Genomic DNA, 17,582 nt, shown 5'->3' on the forward strand with positions numbered 1-17,582 from the left:
GCTTATGAAGCTTAGTTTGGCTGGATATGAAATTCTAGGTTGAAAATTCTTTTCTTTTTTTTATTATTATTATTTTTTTTATTATACTTTAAGTTTTAGGGTACATGTGCATAACGTGCAGGTTTGTTACATATGTATGCTTGTGCCATGTTGGTGTGCTGCACCCATCAACTCGTCAGCACCCATCAACTTGTCATTTACATCAGGTATAACTACCAATGCAATCCCTCCCCCCTCCCCCCTCCCCCCTCCCCCCTCCCCATGATAGGCCCCGGTGTGTGATGTTCCCCTTCCCGAGTCCAAGTGATCTCATTGTTCAGTTCCCACCTATGAGTGAGAACATGCAGGGTTTGGTTTTCTGTTCTTGAGATAGTTTGCTGAGAATGATGGTTTCCAGCTGCATCCATGTCCCTACAAAGGACTCAAACTCATCCTTTTTTATGGCTACATAGTATTCCATGGTGTATATGTGCCACATTTTCTTAATCCAGTCTGTCACTGATGGCCATTTGGGTTGATTCCAAGTCTTTGCTATTGTGAATAGTGCCGCAACCTACAGAATCGGAGAAAATTTTTGCAATCTACTCATCTGGCAAAGGGCTAATATCCAGAACCTACAAAGAACTCAAACAAATTTACAAGAAAAAAACAAACAACCCCATCAAAAAGTGGGCAAAGGATATGAACAGACATTTCTCAAAAGAAGACATTCATACAGCCAACAGACACATGAAAAAATGCTCATCATCACTGGCCATCAGAAAAATGCAAATCAAAACCACAATGAGATACCATCTCACACCAGTTAGAATGGCAATCATTAAAAAGTCAGGAAACAACAGGTGCTGGAGAGGATGTGGAGAAATAGGAACACTTTTACACTGTTGGTGGGATTGTAAACTAGTTCAACCATTATGGAAAACAGTATGGCGATTCCTCAGGAATCTAGAACTAGAAGTACCGTATGACCCAGCCATCCCATTACTGGGTATATACCCAAAGGATTATAAATCATACTGCTATAAAGACACATGCACACATATGTTTATTGCAGCACTATTCACAATAGAAAATTCTTATATTTAAGAGTGTCGAATATCGGCCCCCCCTCTCTTCTGGCTTATAGGGTTTCTGCAGAGAGATTCGCTGTTAGTCTGATGGGCTTCTCTTTGTAGGTAACCTGACCTTTCTCTCTGGCTGCCCTTAACATTTTTTCCTTCGTTTCAACCTTGGAGAAGCTGATGATTATGTGTCTTAGGGTTGCTCTTCTCGAGGAGTGTGTTAGTGGTGTTCTCTGTATTTCCTGAATTTGAATGTTGGCCCGTCTTGCTAGGTTGGAGAAGTTCTCTTGAAGAATATCCTGAAATGTGTTTTCCAACTTGGTTCCATTCTCCCTGTCACTTTCAGGTACACCAATCAGTGGCAGGTTTGGTCTTTTCACATAGTCCCATTTTTCTTGGAGGCTTTGTTCTTTCCATTCTTTTTTGTCTAATCTTGTCTTCACATTTTATTTCATTAAGTTTATCTTCAGTCTCTGATCTCCTTTCTTCCGCTTGATCGATTTGGCTATTGATACTTGTGTATGCTTCACGAAGTTCTCATGCCATGTTTTTCAGCTCCGTAAGGTCATTTATGTTCTTCTCTAAATTGATTATTCCAGTTAGCAGCTCCTCTAACCTTTTATCAAGGTTCTTTGTTTCCTTACATTGGATTAGAACATGCTCCTTTAGCTCAGAGGAGTTTGTTATTAACCACCTTCTGAAGCCTACTTCTGTCAATTTGTCTGTCTTATTCTCTCCAGTTTTGTGCCCTTGCTGGAGAGGAGCTGCGATCATTTGGAGGAGAAGAGGCATTCTGGTTTTTGGAATTTTCAGTGTTTTTTCTGCTCGTTTTTCCTCATCTTTGTGTATGTATCTAACTTCGATCTTTGAGGCTGATGACCTTTAAATGGAGTTTTTGTATGGGGGTCCTTCATGTTCATGTTGATGTTGTTGCTTTGTGTTTGTTAGTTTTTCTTCTAACAGGTCCCTCTTCTGCAGGTCTGCTGCAGTTTGCTGGAGGTCCACTCCAGGCCCTGTTTGCCTGGGTGTCATTAGTGGAGGCTGCAGAACAGCAAAGGCTGCTGTCTGCTCCTTCCTCTGGAAGCTTTGTCCCAGAGGGACACCAGCCTGATGCCAGCCAGAGCTCTCCTGTGTGTCGACCCCTGTTGGGAGGTTTCTCCCATTCAGGAAGTACGGGGGTCAGGGACCAACTTGAGGAGGCAGGTCTGTCCCTTAGCAGAGCTGGTGTGCTGTGCTGGGAGAATCCCTCTTGTCAGGATCGGCTGCTCTCTTCAGAGCCAGCAGGCAGGAATGATTAAATCTGCTGAAGTTGTGCCCACAGTCGCCCCTTCCTTCAGGTGCTCTGTCCCAGGAAGATGGGGGTTTTGTCTGTAAGCCCCTGACTGGGGCTATCACCTTTCCTTCAGAGATGCCCTGCCCAGTGAGGAGGAATCTAGAGAAGCAGCCTGGCCATAGCTGCTTTGCCACACCTAGCCCAGACCTTCCAGCCTCCTTAGCACTGTCAGGGGAAAACTGCCTACTAAAACCTCAGTAATGGCGGATGCCCCTCCTCCCACCAACTCGATTGTCCCAGGTCAACTTCAGACTGCTGTGCTGGCAGTGAGAATTTCAAACCAGTGGTTCTTAGCTTGCTGGGCTCCGTGGGAGTGGGACCTGCTGAGCAAGACCACTTGGTTCCCTGGCTTCAGCACCCTTTCCAGGGGAGTGAATGGTTCTGTCCCACTAGGGTTCCAGGCGCCACCAGAGTATGAAACATTACTCCTGCAGCTAGCTCGGTGTCTGCCCAAACAGCTGCCCAGTTTTGTGCTTGAAACCCAGGGTCCTGGTGGTATAAGCACACAAGGGAATCTCCTGATCTGCGTATTGCAAAAACCATGGGAAAAGCATAGTAGCCCGGCCGGGTAGCACATTTCATCATGGCTTACCTTGGCTGAGGGATGGAGGTCCCCAGCTCCTTGCGCTTCCCAGGTGAAATGATGCCCCATCCTGCTTCTGCTCATCCTGCGTGCCTAACCAGTCCCAATGAGCTGAATCGGGTACCTCACGTGGAAGTGCAGAAATCACCCACCTTCTGCATTGGTCTCGCTGGGAGCTGCAGACCAGAGCTCTTCCTATTCGGCCATCTTGGCCCCTCCCCAGATGATTCTTTTTTTTTTTTTTTTTTTTGAGACAGAGTCTCAGCCTGTTGCCCAGGGAGTGCAGTGGCCCAATCTTGACTCATTGCAACCTCCACCTCCCAGGTTCAAGTGATTCTCCTGCCTCAGCCTCCTGAGTAGCTGGGATACAAGCATGTGCCACCACACCTGGCTAATTTTTGTGTTTTTAGTAGGGACAGAGTTTTGCCATATTGGCCAGGCTGGTCTCAAATTCCTGACCTCAGGTGATTCACCTGTCTCGGCCTCCCAAAGTGCTGGGATTACAAGCATGAGCCACTGCGCCTGGCCCAGATGATTCTTATGTAGCACAACTGTCCTAAGAATTACCTTCTGAAATTTTGTTATTTTGGAAAATGTTATCTTGCCTATATTTCTCTAGAATTTAATGCAAATTATGTATATGCATTTCTTTAATCAGAACTTGCATGCCAACAATCATATGTTCATAATAATATTTCTAATAGGTAATCATTGCACTTAATACTAAAGCATTTTTAAAAAGCATGGAAAAGCAAAAAGTTGTTTTATTCTTGGTAAACAGGTATTTAGCAATGTCTTGCTTTTTGGTAGTTTTTGTTTTGCTAATCCTTTTTTTAAAATACCACTATTTCTTAAAAGCCAAAGCAATGTTTAAAAATCAAATATGTCAGGAGGTCATGTTAGTTCTTTACCCTGTTCACACTTCTCCAACCCCAGCAGGAACCAGGGAAGTAGAATTGCTCTCAGTGAACTTATGAGATTTGTTTCTGTTTACTTAAGTTGTATGTAGTGGAAACTGTCATGTGTTTGAAATATGCTTGAAGTATCAGGTAATTCATTACACATATGTGCAGTATTTTTAAAGTACTGGATTTCCTATTCATCACTTTAGAATTTGTTTTAAAAATGTATATCAGGCACTGCAGGAAACCTCAAATGTAAATATATATCATTATCCAAGTATTTGTCTAAACTTAGACACCTGGGATGTTTTATTATTATCCATCATCCAGTTGGCATGAAAGAAGGGGCAAGAAATCTGTGATAAAGAATGTCAGGATATCGTTTTGACAGATAAAAAAGAACTCTTTGATTTAGCAAATAAATGAAAATAATTCTTCCTAATTGTCCTACTATCTTTAGAGTGAAGAAATTAGCATACGTATGTTATCAACAGTTTATAATATGGAGTGGAATTTAAGAGACAATTGTACTGCTGCTACTTCTTATAAATGAAAATGCTAGGCATTTGAAATCTGTGTTTGATTTCTTTATCTTCACATATAGTCCATTTTTTTTCTGTATTTCTTAGATCCCAGCGTCTGAATTTCGATGTATCATCTCCTAATGGAATTCTTCTCTTCAGAGAAGCTAGTAAAATGGTTTGCACTTACGGTGAGTATCCTTTTCCATGTGTCTCTGCAATATCGTCTTATCTCTTTGGAGGAAAGAAAGATGTTAGTTATTTTGTTCTTTTGAACTTTCATATCTTTATGAATTTGTGAAGTGGGTAATACAAGTGCACAAAGCCAGGTAGCTATCATATTGGCATCAGGAGAAGTAAGCAGCATGCCTTTGACTAAATCATGCCTGACCAACTTGATGAATTTCTTTTGGATAAAATTGCAGTGTCAGTAGATGAGGGAATACACTAGATAGAATATTGAAAAGTTACAGCATATTCAAAATTACTCAGAGTTACATCAGGGAGTTTACTATGTTGAACCAAGGAATGCTTAAACCAGGATGTCACTGAATTGTAGGAAAATATCCTTGTAAAGAGGAGTAAATATTTTATTATGAGGAACTTTTGGGTACTGCACCTCTAGAAGCAGAGTTCTACAGGAAAGGTTGTCCTATTCAATTATAGTCCTAAATTTAGTATTTGGTTAGCAGTTTGGCCCTTACAACTACCATAAACTCTAATATTTGCCAATTCTGACACTGTCATCAATGAAATTCTCTACTCTCTGTGACCTGTATGTAGATAGGGAATGGAGATAGGATGGATAAAAATCCTCTGTAATCTAATTTGGCACACAGTGACTGAATGTCAACTGAGCTGGGCTCTGTGCAATGCGCTTCTCCTTGATAAATGTTTCCCTGTGTCCTTTTTTTCCCCCGTCTGTTCTTTCCCAAATCAACAGCAAAGCCTTAAGTAAATTTAGTCTTAAAAATTGCCTGATTCTTTTTTTTTTTTTTTGAGATGGAGTCCCACTCTGACACCCAGACTGGACAGTGCAGTGGCACAATCTCAGCTCACTGCAGCCTCCACATCCCAGGCTCAGGTGATCCTCCCACCTCAGCCTCCCGAGTAGCTGGGGTTATAGGCACGCCACCGCACCTGGCTAATTTTTGTATTTTCAATAGAGGCAAGGTTTCACCATGTTGGCCAGGCTGGTCTCGAACTCTGACCTCAAGTGATCCACCCACCTTGGCCTCCCAAAGTAATGGGATTGATTACAGGCATGAGCCACTGCACCCAGCCGTGATTCTCCTATTTCTTTTTGAGTATCAAGAAACAAACTTTACAAAATTTTATAAAGTCTCTTTATTTTAATTCTGCATGTGTTTGTGCATGTATGTAAGAACAACCAATAGAAGCATTATCACTTTTTTTTAAAGTAAAAGCCTATTTTTAAAAAGAAAAAAATGGGTGTTTTAAGTTGTTTTTACCTCACTTCAGAACACATTCTGGGGCTCTGATCTGTATACATTGTGGGCCTCCATTAAAATACTTCATTTTAATTGCACATCTGATTTGTAGAATTTGAGATTTTTCATATGTGAAAACTAGAGAAAGCACCTATATAGGAGAGTAAACCTGTACTCTCTTATTTTCATCCGTACCAGCAACTACATTGCCACAACTTTTGTATCCTGTTTGAAAATAGACACATTAAAATCATATAAAGTGGGCTGGATACAGTGGCTTATGCCTGTAATCCCAGCACTTTGGGAGGCCAGGGCAGGCAGATCACTTGAGGCCAGGAGTTCAAGACCAGCCTGATCAACATGGTGAAACCCCATCTCTACTAAAAATACAAAAAATTAGCCAGGCGTGGTGGCGGGCACCTGTAATCCCAGCTACTCGGGAGGCTGAGGCAGGAGAATCATTTGAACCTGGGAGACGGAGGTTGCAGTGAGCCAATATTGCACCATTGTGCTCCAGCCTGGGCAACAAGAGCGAAACTCTGTCTCAAAAAATAAAATAAAAATAAAATCATATAAAGTGGAAATACTTTGCCTCCTAGAGGTAAAAATGGACGCATTTTTAAAAAGTCTAATACAATTTGCCATACTTATAGTGTATATCTAATTCTATTCCATGTTTTGTCATATAAGATGTGTGTCTGGACCTTTTTTCAAAAACAGCATGGTATATTAGAAAAAGCACAGTTTTCGGATTTATAAGATCTGAGTACTAATCCTATTACCAATACTTTATCAACTCCATGTAGAGTAAACCTGTACTCTCTTATTTTCATCCGTACCAGTAACTACATTCTCTGGATCTTTCTTTTCACTAAATGTATTTTTTCTTTGGGGGTTTATTTACTGTTGCACTAGGGCTGTTAAGCCAGCTTCCTCTTCCAGTATCACTGACTTTCTAGGACAGAATGTATGTCCAGTAAGTGACACCAAAAGGAATCTGACAGAACAATGCCAAATCTATGGGCTTCAAAAGTTGTTCCGTTCTCTGTTGGGTTGTCTGACATAGAAAAAGACATTGCAGCAAAAGTTGAGAAAAATAACTATGTGAGGATTATATTGGAGGAGGAGGAAGAGGAGACAGAAGAGAAAGGAAATGAAAGGATAGGAGAAGTTAAGTGGAGTGGGGGAAGAGGCAAAACCTTCAGAGCATTCTTGCAAAGAAAAGCCAGTAAGGAGTTTTCTTACCCGGAAGAAAGACAAGGTTAGAGTAAGGCTCTGCTCTTCAATTTAGACTAATAGTACTGGTAGCCTTCCTTCTGTTATCAACTTTTATAGTCTTATATTAGACCATTTATCATACATTACCCTGTTGAATCCTCAAGGTAGGTATTATATGCTACTCACCAAGTTATATGACCTTGGTTAAGTTGCAAGCCTCTCTTGCTTCAGCTTCTCATTAGAGAAAATACTACATACCTCAAAGACGTGGTTGTGAGAATTCAGTTAGGTAATGTATGGAAAGCCCTTAGAGTAGTTACTGACTGTGATTACAGTTATGAAGAAATTGAAGCTCATAGAGGTTAAAAATTTTGCCAAATATTACATAGCTAGCAAGTAGCTGAATTGGAATTTCATTCAGTCATACTGACAGTAGTTCTTTTCATATTCTTTACTGCCTCTTGGGATTTGCCAAAGTAAGATTTTACCATGGATATTTATGATGAAGCACTGTTCTTTAAAGTATGGTGATTTCTATCTCTAAACTTAAAGGAAATCAAAGGTTCAATGGAAAAGTGTCCTTCAACTGGGTCACCAGTGACTCTGACAGTGACTTTGATACATGCACTTTACATAGAATAATAGAAAAATGTCCTTAACCTCTACTAATTCTCTTGCTGGTCCACATAAGCCATCCGATTTGTCTGTCTTTACCTTCTGTAATGTTTTATTACCCGTGCTTTTACCTCTGAAAAATTCTAATATACACATTGGAGGAAGATCATGTAGTTGCCATTCAGGAGTCTACAAGATGAGGGAAAGAGTGACTGGGAGGGCACAGAAGAGCCAGGATTGTTAATTTCTTTGGTAAGCTGAGGTGAAGGAAAGGGAAGCCATTAGAGGAAAAAGGCCAGAACATTCTGTGATCCCTTCTGTTTCCATCCTCACTGGGTTTCTTCTCTGATCACCTCTCATGAGCAGTTTTTGGTTAGTCAGTGATCAGGGCGGTGCAGAGAGGGAAGGAATCATTTCCAAATGCAACTGACTTGTTATGTATTTTGTAAAATACCTCCACCTCACTGCTCTGTGAGACTGGCAGAAAAATAATACTTTTGATATGCTGTTTTATTTATCTACAGTCTGTCATGATATACTTTGATGTAAGTTTTTAATTTTGCTTCAGCTCTCAGCTTCTCTTGCCGTTACAGCTCAGGGTCAGCAATGAGGTTAGCCACAGTAGCACAAAACAATTTCCTGTTTGTACAGCCCAGGTAACATTTGGGTGAGGATTAAATTTTACCACATTTTCTACTAGCCCAAGCCTATTATTTCTAATGAGTTTTAAATTGCTTCAAGAACATGTATTTCAAAACTTAGTGCTATGATCCGTTCAGCCTGAGCAACTTAATAAAAGAAATTTCTTTCTTAAATTTTTGGTTAAAATGTTGCATGCAGTGTAATAAATGTTATTACTTTGGAAACCTACTTCTCAGTTTTAAGAACTGGATGATTTTTATGTTCAATTTCCATTTGTCTAATCTTTCCTTCTCTTTGCCTCTGGGTCCTGGTATCTTTAGTGACATCTGTTGGTTGAAGAGTGCACAGAAGGGAGAAATAATGATTGTTTTCATAAGATTGGCCAAAATAGAACTGCTTCATTTCTTCCTTAGGTACCGATTTAAGAATGCAATGTATAAAGATTCTAAACTTTAAAAATGGATGGTACAAGCTATGATTAGTCACTGTACATAAGAATTTATGTCAGGGTTCTTTTAAGCAGTATATGCTCTGGGTGTATGTAAGGTATAACTTAACATGCATAAATTGAATTTCTAAAGTGGTATACAAGCCACTGTTTATCATCATCACCTAGATAACAGGCCATTTGTTTTCACCGTTGGTTTTACAGAGCTTTAGGGGCCTGTGAAAGTGCCACAGCAGCCCTCCAGAAAAAGGGGGAAAGAAGACTACTTTGCCACTTTGACCAGAACCACCCATCTTTGTAGTTATGCTAGACTTGTCCGTAAAAGCTGTCACCTGTTAGGGCTTTTTTTTTAAAAAAAAAAAAAAAAAAGAGGCTGAAAATCACTTGCATGTACTATCAGAAGTGTTGTAAGAGTGGAAGATTAGGATGGTATACAGGCATACTTCTTTTTGTTGTACTTTGCAGATACTGCATTTTTTATAAATTGAAAGTTTACAGCAACCCTGCATCGAGCAAGTGTATCAGTGCCAGCATATGCTTACTTTGTGTCTCTGAGTCACAGTAATAAATGTGTGTGTACTGACTGCTCTGCTCTGGCCATTCCCCTTCTCTTCCCCTCTCCTCTGGTCACCCTATTCTCTGACACAGCAATATTGAAATTAGGCCAATGAATAATGCTACAATGGCCTCTAAGTATTCAAGTGAAAGGAAGAGTTGTACATGTCTCACTTTAAATCAAAAGCTAGAAATGATTAAGCTTAGCAAAGAAGGCATGTCAAATGCTGAGACAGGTCAAAAGCTAGGCCTCTCACACCAAACAGCCAAGTGGTGAATGCAAAGGAAAAGCTCCTGAAAGAAATTAAAAGTTCTACACTAGCAAACACACAAATGATAAAAAAAGAAAAAAGTGGAAACAACCTTATTGCTGATATGCAGAAGGTTTTAGTAGTCTGAGATCAAATCAGTCATCATATTCCCTTAAGGCAAAGCCTAATCCAGAGTAAGGTTCTAACTCTGTTCACTTCTACGAAGGCTGAGAGAGGTGAGGAGGCTACAGAAGAAAAGTTGGAAGCTAGCAGACGTTGGTTCATGAGGTTTACAGAAAGAGGCCATCTCCATAACATCAAAGTGCAAAGTGAAGCAGCAAGTGCTGATGGAGAAGCTGCAGCAAGTGCTGATGGAGAAGCTGCAGCAAGTTATCACGATGATCTAGCTAAGATTCATTTTGAAGAAGGTGGCTACACTAAACAACATTTTTCATGGAGACAAAATGCTATTGGAAGAAGATACCATCTAGGACTTTCACAGCTAGAGAAGTCTTCAGAGGACAAGCTGACTCTTGTTAGGGCTTAATGCTGACGGTGACTTGAAGCGGAAGCCAATACTCATTTACCGTTTTGAAAATCCTAGGGCCCTTAAGAATTATGCTAAATCTACTCTGCCTGTGCTCTAGAAATATAGCAACAAAGACTGGATGACAGCACATCTGTTTACAGCATGCTTTACTATTTTAAGCCCACTGTTGAAGCCTACTGCTCAGAAAAAGATTCCTTTCAAAAGGTTACTGCTCACTGACAGTGCACCTGGTCACCCAGGAGCTCTGATGGAGATGTACAAGGAGATTAATGTTGTTTTCATGTCTGCTAACACAACATCCATTCTGCAGCCCATGGGTCAAGGAGTCATTTTGACTTTCAAGTCGTATTATTTCAGAAATACATTTTGCAAGGCTGTAGCTGCCATAGATAGTGATTCCTCTGATGGATCTGGACAAAGTAAATTGAAAACCTTCCAGAAAGGATTCAGTATTCTAGATGCCATCAAGAACATTTGTGATTCACAGGAGGAGGTGAAAATCAACATTTAGCAGGAGTTTGGAAGAAGTTGATTCCAACCCTCATGGGTGACTTTGAAGAGTTCCAAGACTTCAAGGGGGAAATTAACTGCAGATGTGGTTGAAACAGCAAGAGACAGCTGGGTGCAGTGGCCCAAGCCTGTAATCCCAGCACTTTGGGAGGCCGAGACGGGTGGATCACGAGGTCAGGAGATCGAGACCATCCTGGCTAACACGGTGAAACCCCGTCTCTACTAAAAAAGACAAAAAACTAGCCAGGCGAGGTGGCGGGCGCCTGTAGTCCCAACTACTTAGGAGGCTGAGGCAAGAGAATGGCATGAACCCGGGAGGCGGAGCTTGCAGTGAGCTGGGATCCGGCCACTGCACTCCAGCCTGGGCGACAGAGTGAGACTCTGTCTCAGAAAAAAAAAAAAAAGAAAGAAACAGCAAGAGACCTATAATTAGAAGTGGAGACTGAAGATGTGACTGAACTGCCGCAGTCTCGTGATCAAACTTGAATGGATGAGGAGTCGCTTCTTCTGGATGACCAACGATGGAATCTACTTGTGGTAAAAAGCTTTAAAATATTACATAACCTTAGTTGATAAAGTGGCAGCACAGTTTGAGAGGACTGACTCCAGTTTTTAAAGAAGTTCTCCTGTGGGTCAAATGCTATCAAACAGCATTGTATGCTACAGAGAAATCTTTTGTGAAAGGAAGTCAATTGATGCAGCAGATTTCATTGTTGTCTTATTTTAAGAAATTGCCGCCGGGCGCGGTGGCTCAAGCCTGTAATCCCAGCACTTTGGGAGGCCGAGACGGGCGGATCACGAGGTCAGGAGATCGAGACCATCCTGGCTAACACGGTGAAACCCCGTCTCTACTAAAAATACAAAAAAAAACTAGCCGGGCGAGGTGGCGGGCGCCTGTAGTCCCAGCTACTCGGGAGGCTGAGACAGGAGAATGGCGTAAACCCGGGAGGCGGAGCTTGCAGTGAGCTGAGATCTGGCCACTGCACTCCAGTCCGGGCGGCAGAGCAAGACTCCGTCTCAAAAAAAAAAAAAAAAAAAAAAAAAGATTGCCTCGTGCCCGCGCCGGTCGGTTGGTGGCGCCTTTGTCCTACGGCGGGCAGGTGGGCCGACGCGGAGGCGGCAGCGGTGGGCCTGAGGCGAAGGAACGGCCGGGAGCCCGCCGCACTGGTAGCGATATTAATAAGGCAGCGGAAGGAAGAAATATGAATACGGCTCCATCAAGACCCAGCCCCACACGAAGGGATCCATATGGCTTTGGAGACAGTCGAGATTCAAGGCGTGATCGATCCCCAATTCGAGGAAGTCCAAGGAGAGAGCCCAGGGATGGCAGAAATGGCCAGGATGCCTGGGACAGCAGAGACATTCGAGATCCCCGAGACTTGCGGGACCACAGACATAGTAGAGACTTGCAGGATCACAGAGACAGCAGGAGTATGCGCGACGTTCGGGACATGAGGGATCTTAGAGACTTTCGTGATCTAAGAGACTCTAGGGATTTTCGAGATCAGCGAGACCCCATGTATGACAGATACAGAGACATGAGAGACTCCCGAGATCCTATGTACAGGAGAGAAGGCTCTTATGACCGATACCTACGAATGGATGACTATTGCAGGAGAAAGGATGACTCTTATTTTGACCGTTACAGAGATAGCTTTGATGGACGAGGCCCTCCAGGCCCAGAAAGTCAGTCTCGTGCAAAAGAGCGTTTGAAACGTGAGGAACGGCGTAGAGAAGAGCTTTATCGTCAATATTTTGAGGAAATCCAGAGACGCTTTGATGCGGAAAGGCCCGTTGATTGTTCTGTGATTGTCGTCAACAAACAGACAAAAGACTATGCTGAGTCTGTGGGGCGGAAGGTGCGAGACCTGGGCATGGTAGTGGACTTGATCTTCCTTAACACAGAGGTGTCATTGTCGCAAGCCTTGGAGGATGTTAGCAGGGAAGGTTCTCCTTTTGCTATTGTCATCACCCAGCAACACCAGATTCACCGCTCTTGCACAGTCAACATCATGTTTGGAACCCCGCAAGAGCATCGCAACATGCCCCAGGCAGATGCCATGGTGCTGGTGGCCAGAAATTATGAGCGCTACAAGAATGAGTGCCAGGAGAAGGAACGTGAGGAGATTGCCAGACAGGCAGCCAAGATGGCCGATGAAGCCATCCTGCAGGAAAGAGAGAGAGGAGGCCCTGAGGAGGGAGTGCGCGGGGGCCACCCTCCAGCCATCCAGAGTCTCATTAACCTGCTGGCAGACAACAGGTACCTCACTGCTGAAGAGACTGACAAGATCATCAACTACCTGCGAGAGCGGAAGGAGCGGCTAATGAGGAGCAGCACCGACTCTCTGCCTGGTGAGCTACGTGGCAGGGCCGAGGCCCGATTTCCCGCCAACCACTCGGGGCGACCTCGGGTGCCTCGCTGAAGACACAGCCAAGCTCCCAACCGCTCCAGAGCGGCCAAGTGCTCCCCTCTGCTACACCCACTCCATCTGCACCCCCCACCTCCCAGCAAGAGCTTCAGGCCAAAATCCTCAGCCTCTTCAATAGTGGCACGGTGACGGCCAATAGCAGCTCTGCATCCCCCTCGGTTGCTGCCGGAAACACCCCAAACCAGAATTTTTCCACAGCACCAAACAGCCAGCCTCAACAAAGATCACAGGCCTCTGGCAATCAGCCTCCAAGCATTTTGGGACAGGGAGGGTCTGCTCAGAACATGGGCCCCAGACCTGGGGCTCCTTCCCAGGGGCTTTTTGGCCAGCCTTCCAGTCGCCTGGCACCTGCTAGCAACATGGCTAGCCAGAGGCCCGTGTCTTCCACAGGTATCAACTTTGACAATCCAAGTGTACAGAAGGCTCTGGATACCCTGATCCAGAGTGGCCCTGCTCTCTCCCACCTGGTTAGCCAGACCACGGCACAGATGGGGCAGCCACAGGCCCCCATGGGATCTTACCAGAGGCATTACTGAGGCTAAATCTTTCAACTCTTCCCAGTCCCCTCATCCCCTGGCCTCCTCCCACTACTGTGTTCTAAATAGAGCTGTTTGGAGGATGTTCTCTGCGCTCCCAGGCCGGCATCGAGTGTCATCAGTTTCTACCACCTGCTCTCTCTTCTGCCCAAGGCTGTGTTGCTTATTCCTTACAAAGTTTATACTGCATTTGGGGCTGTATCTTTTTTTTGTTTTGTTTTTTGTAGAAAATAAATATCTCCGGGGGTCACTGGGGCAGTACAGGTGTCTGGGCTTATATTTGATGGGGTTTCTCCAGTCCCTGTATCTACTGGATTTGGAGCCAGGCCCAGCTAGCCAAGTATGGAATGGCATTTGCCATGTCAGTAGGCACCACCTTTGTTCATTGTGAACCTACCAGGACTTTCCAGCTTCATACACATCGACCAGAGCTCAAGCTCCTGCCTGCAACTCCTGCCTAGAGTTGAAGAAAAGCAAACTGGCCTTGGCAGGCACAGTGTCATCATACTCTCACCCCACAGGTTTGGGGTCTGCTTGAGGATTCATAAATCAGCCACTCTGGATTGTTGAGGAATGGCCATGGCAGCCACAGAAAAAAGAATTTTTCTCCCTGAGCCAAGGTTGTTTTTTGTTTTTTTTCTCTTTTCTTTTTTGTTTTCATTTCATTGGAAGATCTCCAATGAACTGAACAGCTCCAGTCAGCAGCAGTTACCACAAACTGTGAATCTGGGCCCCACCACTTTTCCCCCTTACCAGTTCTGTCAGCATCCCCCTCTCCAGCGGCACTTCCATGGAGTCGATTCTGAGACTCTGGCCATGAACACCCGTTTGTTTCTTCAGTGATTTGTTTTGGGCTTTTGGCTCAAAACCCCAGGCTCTTGTTTTTGTCTAGACTCTTACTCTGTTTCCTGAGCAGCAGGAGGTAGGGACCACTTTGATGTCAGACTTCTGGTAGCTGGACATGTTCTCGAGATAGGCGGCTGTTCATGACTTTTGCACCAGAATGAAATTGTTAGAGGGAGGGCTTCTGGCTGTGGTTCTAAATGGAGCCCCAGGAAACTGCCCTCCCCCCAGGGTTTATGCTCAGTAGAGCCCTGTGGATCAATCTCGAGGTCCTCTAGCAGGGGTGAGGGGGAGCAGCGACTTCAGCTGAGTCCCTGCCAGTGGTTAAATAAACAATGGTTTCAAAATTCAAGGTCCCCAAATGGCAGCATTTTATGTTCTGACCTGTTTGTGTTATATAGTGGTTTTTTGTTTTTTCCTCTTTGGAACTCTTGTGTTGTTAATAAAATGAAATGATTACTTTTTAATTAAAATGAAAAAAGTAAAAAAAAAAAAAAAAAAAAAAAGAAATTGCCACAGCCACCTCAAACTTTGGCAACTGCCCTGATCAGTCAGCAGCTATCAACATCGAGAACAGACCTTCCACCAGGAAAAAGATTACAGCTCCCCAAAGGCTCAGATGATTGCTAGCAATTTTTAGCAATAAAATATTTTTAGTTATAGTGTATACATATTATTTTAGACATAAGGTTGTTGCACAGTTAATAGACTATGGTACAGTGTAAACTTTTATATGCACTGAGAAACAAGAAAAAAGCTGTATGACTAACTTTATTGTGATATTTGCTTTATTGTAGTGGTCTGCAACTGAACTCACAATATTTCCAAGGTGTTATAGTTATGTATAAATGATACTTATGTATAAATGATTATAAGAAGATAGCTAAAGAATTCATTGGTCTTGAAATAACTAGAGAGCTAATAAAATGTCACCAAAAAAATAACAGTTCTTGAGAGAATAGATTGTCCAGGAACTATGGATAGGGTCTTAGATCTTTTTTTTTTTTTTTTTTGAGACGGAGTCTCGCTCTGTGGCCCAGGCTGGAGCGCAGTGGCCGGATCTCAGCTCACTGCAAGCTCCGCCTCCCAGGTTTACACCATTCTCCTGCCTCAGCCTCCTGAGTAGCTGGGACTACAGGCGCCCGCCACCTCGCCCGGCTAGTGTTCTGTATTTTTTTTAGTAGAGACGGGGTTTCACCGTGTTAGCCAGGATGATCTCGATCTCCTGACCTCGTGATCCGCCCGTCTCAGCCTCCCAAAGTGCTGGGATTACAGGCTTGAGCCACCCGCACCCGGCCAGGGTCTTAGATCTTATCAGTTGGTTAGGGCATATGATTACAAAGGAGCAAAGAGTAAGGTTCACAAAAGTCTTGTGGAGGCAGTAGAATGATCAACACCTTGAGGATCCCAAAACCAGGATCGGGTGGCTTACAAAGCAAGGCCTTGAGGATGATAGCTGAACAAATGCTTAGATTTCAGTGGATTCCTTCATCCATGCACCTAACATTTGTTGAGCATTTACTTGTTTTGTTTTGTTTTGTTTTGTTTTGTTTGAAACAGTCTTGTTCTGTCACCCAGGCTTGGCCTGCAGTGGCATGGTCTTAGCTCACTGCAACCTCTGCCTCCTGGGTTCAAGCGATTCTTCTTCCTCAGCCTCCCGAGTAGCTGGGATTACAGGTGCGCACCACCACGCCCTGCTAATTTTTGTATTTTTGGTAGAGACGATGTTTCACCTTATTGGCCAGGCTGGTCTCAAACTCCTGACCTCAAGTGATCTGCCTGCCTCGGCCCCCCAAAGTGCTGGGATTACAGGCGTGAGCCGCTATGCCTGGCTAAGCATTTACTGTTAATATGTTTCTGATCCTGTGAGAGATAGGAAGATAAATAAGATGCAAAAGGAAAAGAAAAAAAAAAAAAGAATCCACCAGGGCACGGTGGCTCACACCTGTAATCCCAGCACTTTGGGAGGCCAAGGAGGGTGGGTCACCTGAGGTTGGGAGTTTGAGACCAGCCTGTCCAACATGGAGAAACCCCATCTCTACTAAAAATACAAAATTAGCCAGGCGTGGTGGCGTCTGCCTGTAATTCCAGCTACTCAGGAGGCTAAGGCAGGAGAATTGCTTGAACCCAGAAGGTGGAGGTTGCAGTGAGCTGAGATCATGCCATTGCACTTCAGCCTGGGCAACAAGAGCAAAACTCCGTCTCAAAAAAAAAAAAAAGAATCTTACTGTTTCTTCCCTTAAGAAACTTAAGTCCAGCAGGGGAGTCAGACAAATGAAAAAAGAATTATGATGTGCTGTGCTCTGTGTTATCCTTGAGAAGTATTTAGAGTGCCATAGGAGCCCAGAAGAGATTTCTAGCTGAAACTGGGGGTTTAGAGAAGGCAATATTTCTTGAAGGAAAAAGAATAAGGCTCAGCAGTTATAGAAGGGCATTTAAAGGAGAGAATAGATTTTACAAAGCACATAAATATAGAACAGCCTGGTTGGTTAGGAAACTCAAGGAATTTCAAAATTGCTGAAGACTAAAGCTAATGTTAAGGAGCTTTAGGCAGTGAGAGACAACCAGTTATGAAGTAACTTTTGGGTCAAAGTAAAGCATTACAACTTTAGGCTGGGCACGGTGACTCACGCCTGTAATCCTGGCACTTTGGAAGGCCGAGGCACATGGATCACCTGAGGTCAGGAGTTCGAGACCAGCCTGGCCTACATGGCGAAACCCCGTCTCTACTAAAAATACAAAAAATTAGCCAGGTGTGGTGGCGGGCACCTGTAATCCCAGCTACCTGGGAGGCTAAGGCAGGAGAATTGCTTGAACCTGGGAGACGGAGGTTGCAGTGAGCTGAGATCACACCTTTGCACTCCAGCCTGGGCGACAGAGAAGACTCTGTTAAAAAAAAAAAAAAAAAGATTTATAACTTCATCCTTAAAGATACACATTCTTTAAGGAAAATACTGCATAGTATGACCATATTTACATTTTTGAGAAACCACTTTGATAGCGTTGTGGCAGGTGAATTATTTGATGTAAAGCTAGAAGAGAAAAGAACAGAATTAGGCTTTTTTTGGTTTGGTTTTGTTTTTTGTTGAGACAAGATCTCACTCTGTCACCCAGGCTGGAGTGCAGTGTCATGA

General features: G+C 43.5%; 2 protein-coding genes across 2 annotated transcripts in view; both read left to right on the forward strand.

Annotated features, from left to right (window-relative positions):
* RANBP17 (RAN binding protein 17) overlaps positions 1-17,582 on the forward strand; it is a 455,080-nt gene that overhangs the window by 367,949 nt on the left and 69,549 nt on the right. Inside the window, exon 22 of the mRNA XM_033180282.1 lies at positions 4,509-4,591. Within this exon, the coding sequence (XP_033036173.1) occupies positions 4,509-4,591 (83 nt within the window). The remainder of the gene's footprint in view (positions 1-4,508; positions 4,592-17,582) is intronic.
* Positions 11,692-14,929, forward strand: LOC117065442 (nuclear receptor coactivator 5-like). Its single transcript, XM_033180281.1, is given in 2 exon segments — positions 11,692-12,991; positions 12,994-14,929. Coding segments are annotated over 2 exon segments (1,761 nt in total). The 5' UTR covers positions 11,692-11,842; the 3' UTR covers positions 13,606-14,929.

This window comes from Trachypithecus francoisi, unplaced genomic scaffold (assembly GCF_009764315.1).
Source record: "Trachypithecus francoisi isolate TF-2019V2 unplaced genomic scaffold, Tfra_2.0 Lachesis_group2, whole genome shotgun sequence".
NCBI lineage: Eukaryota > Metazoa > Chordata > Mammalia > Primates > Cercopithecidae > Trachypithecus > Trachypithecus francoisi.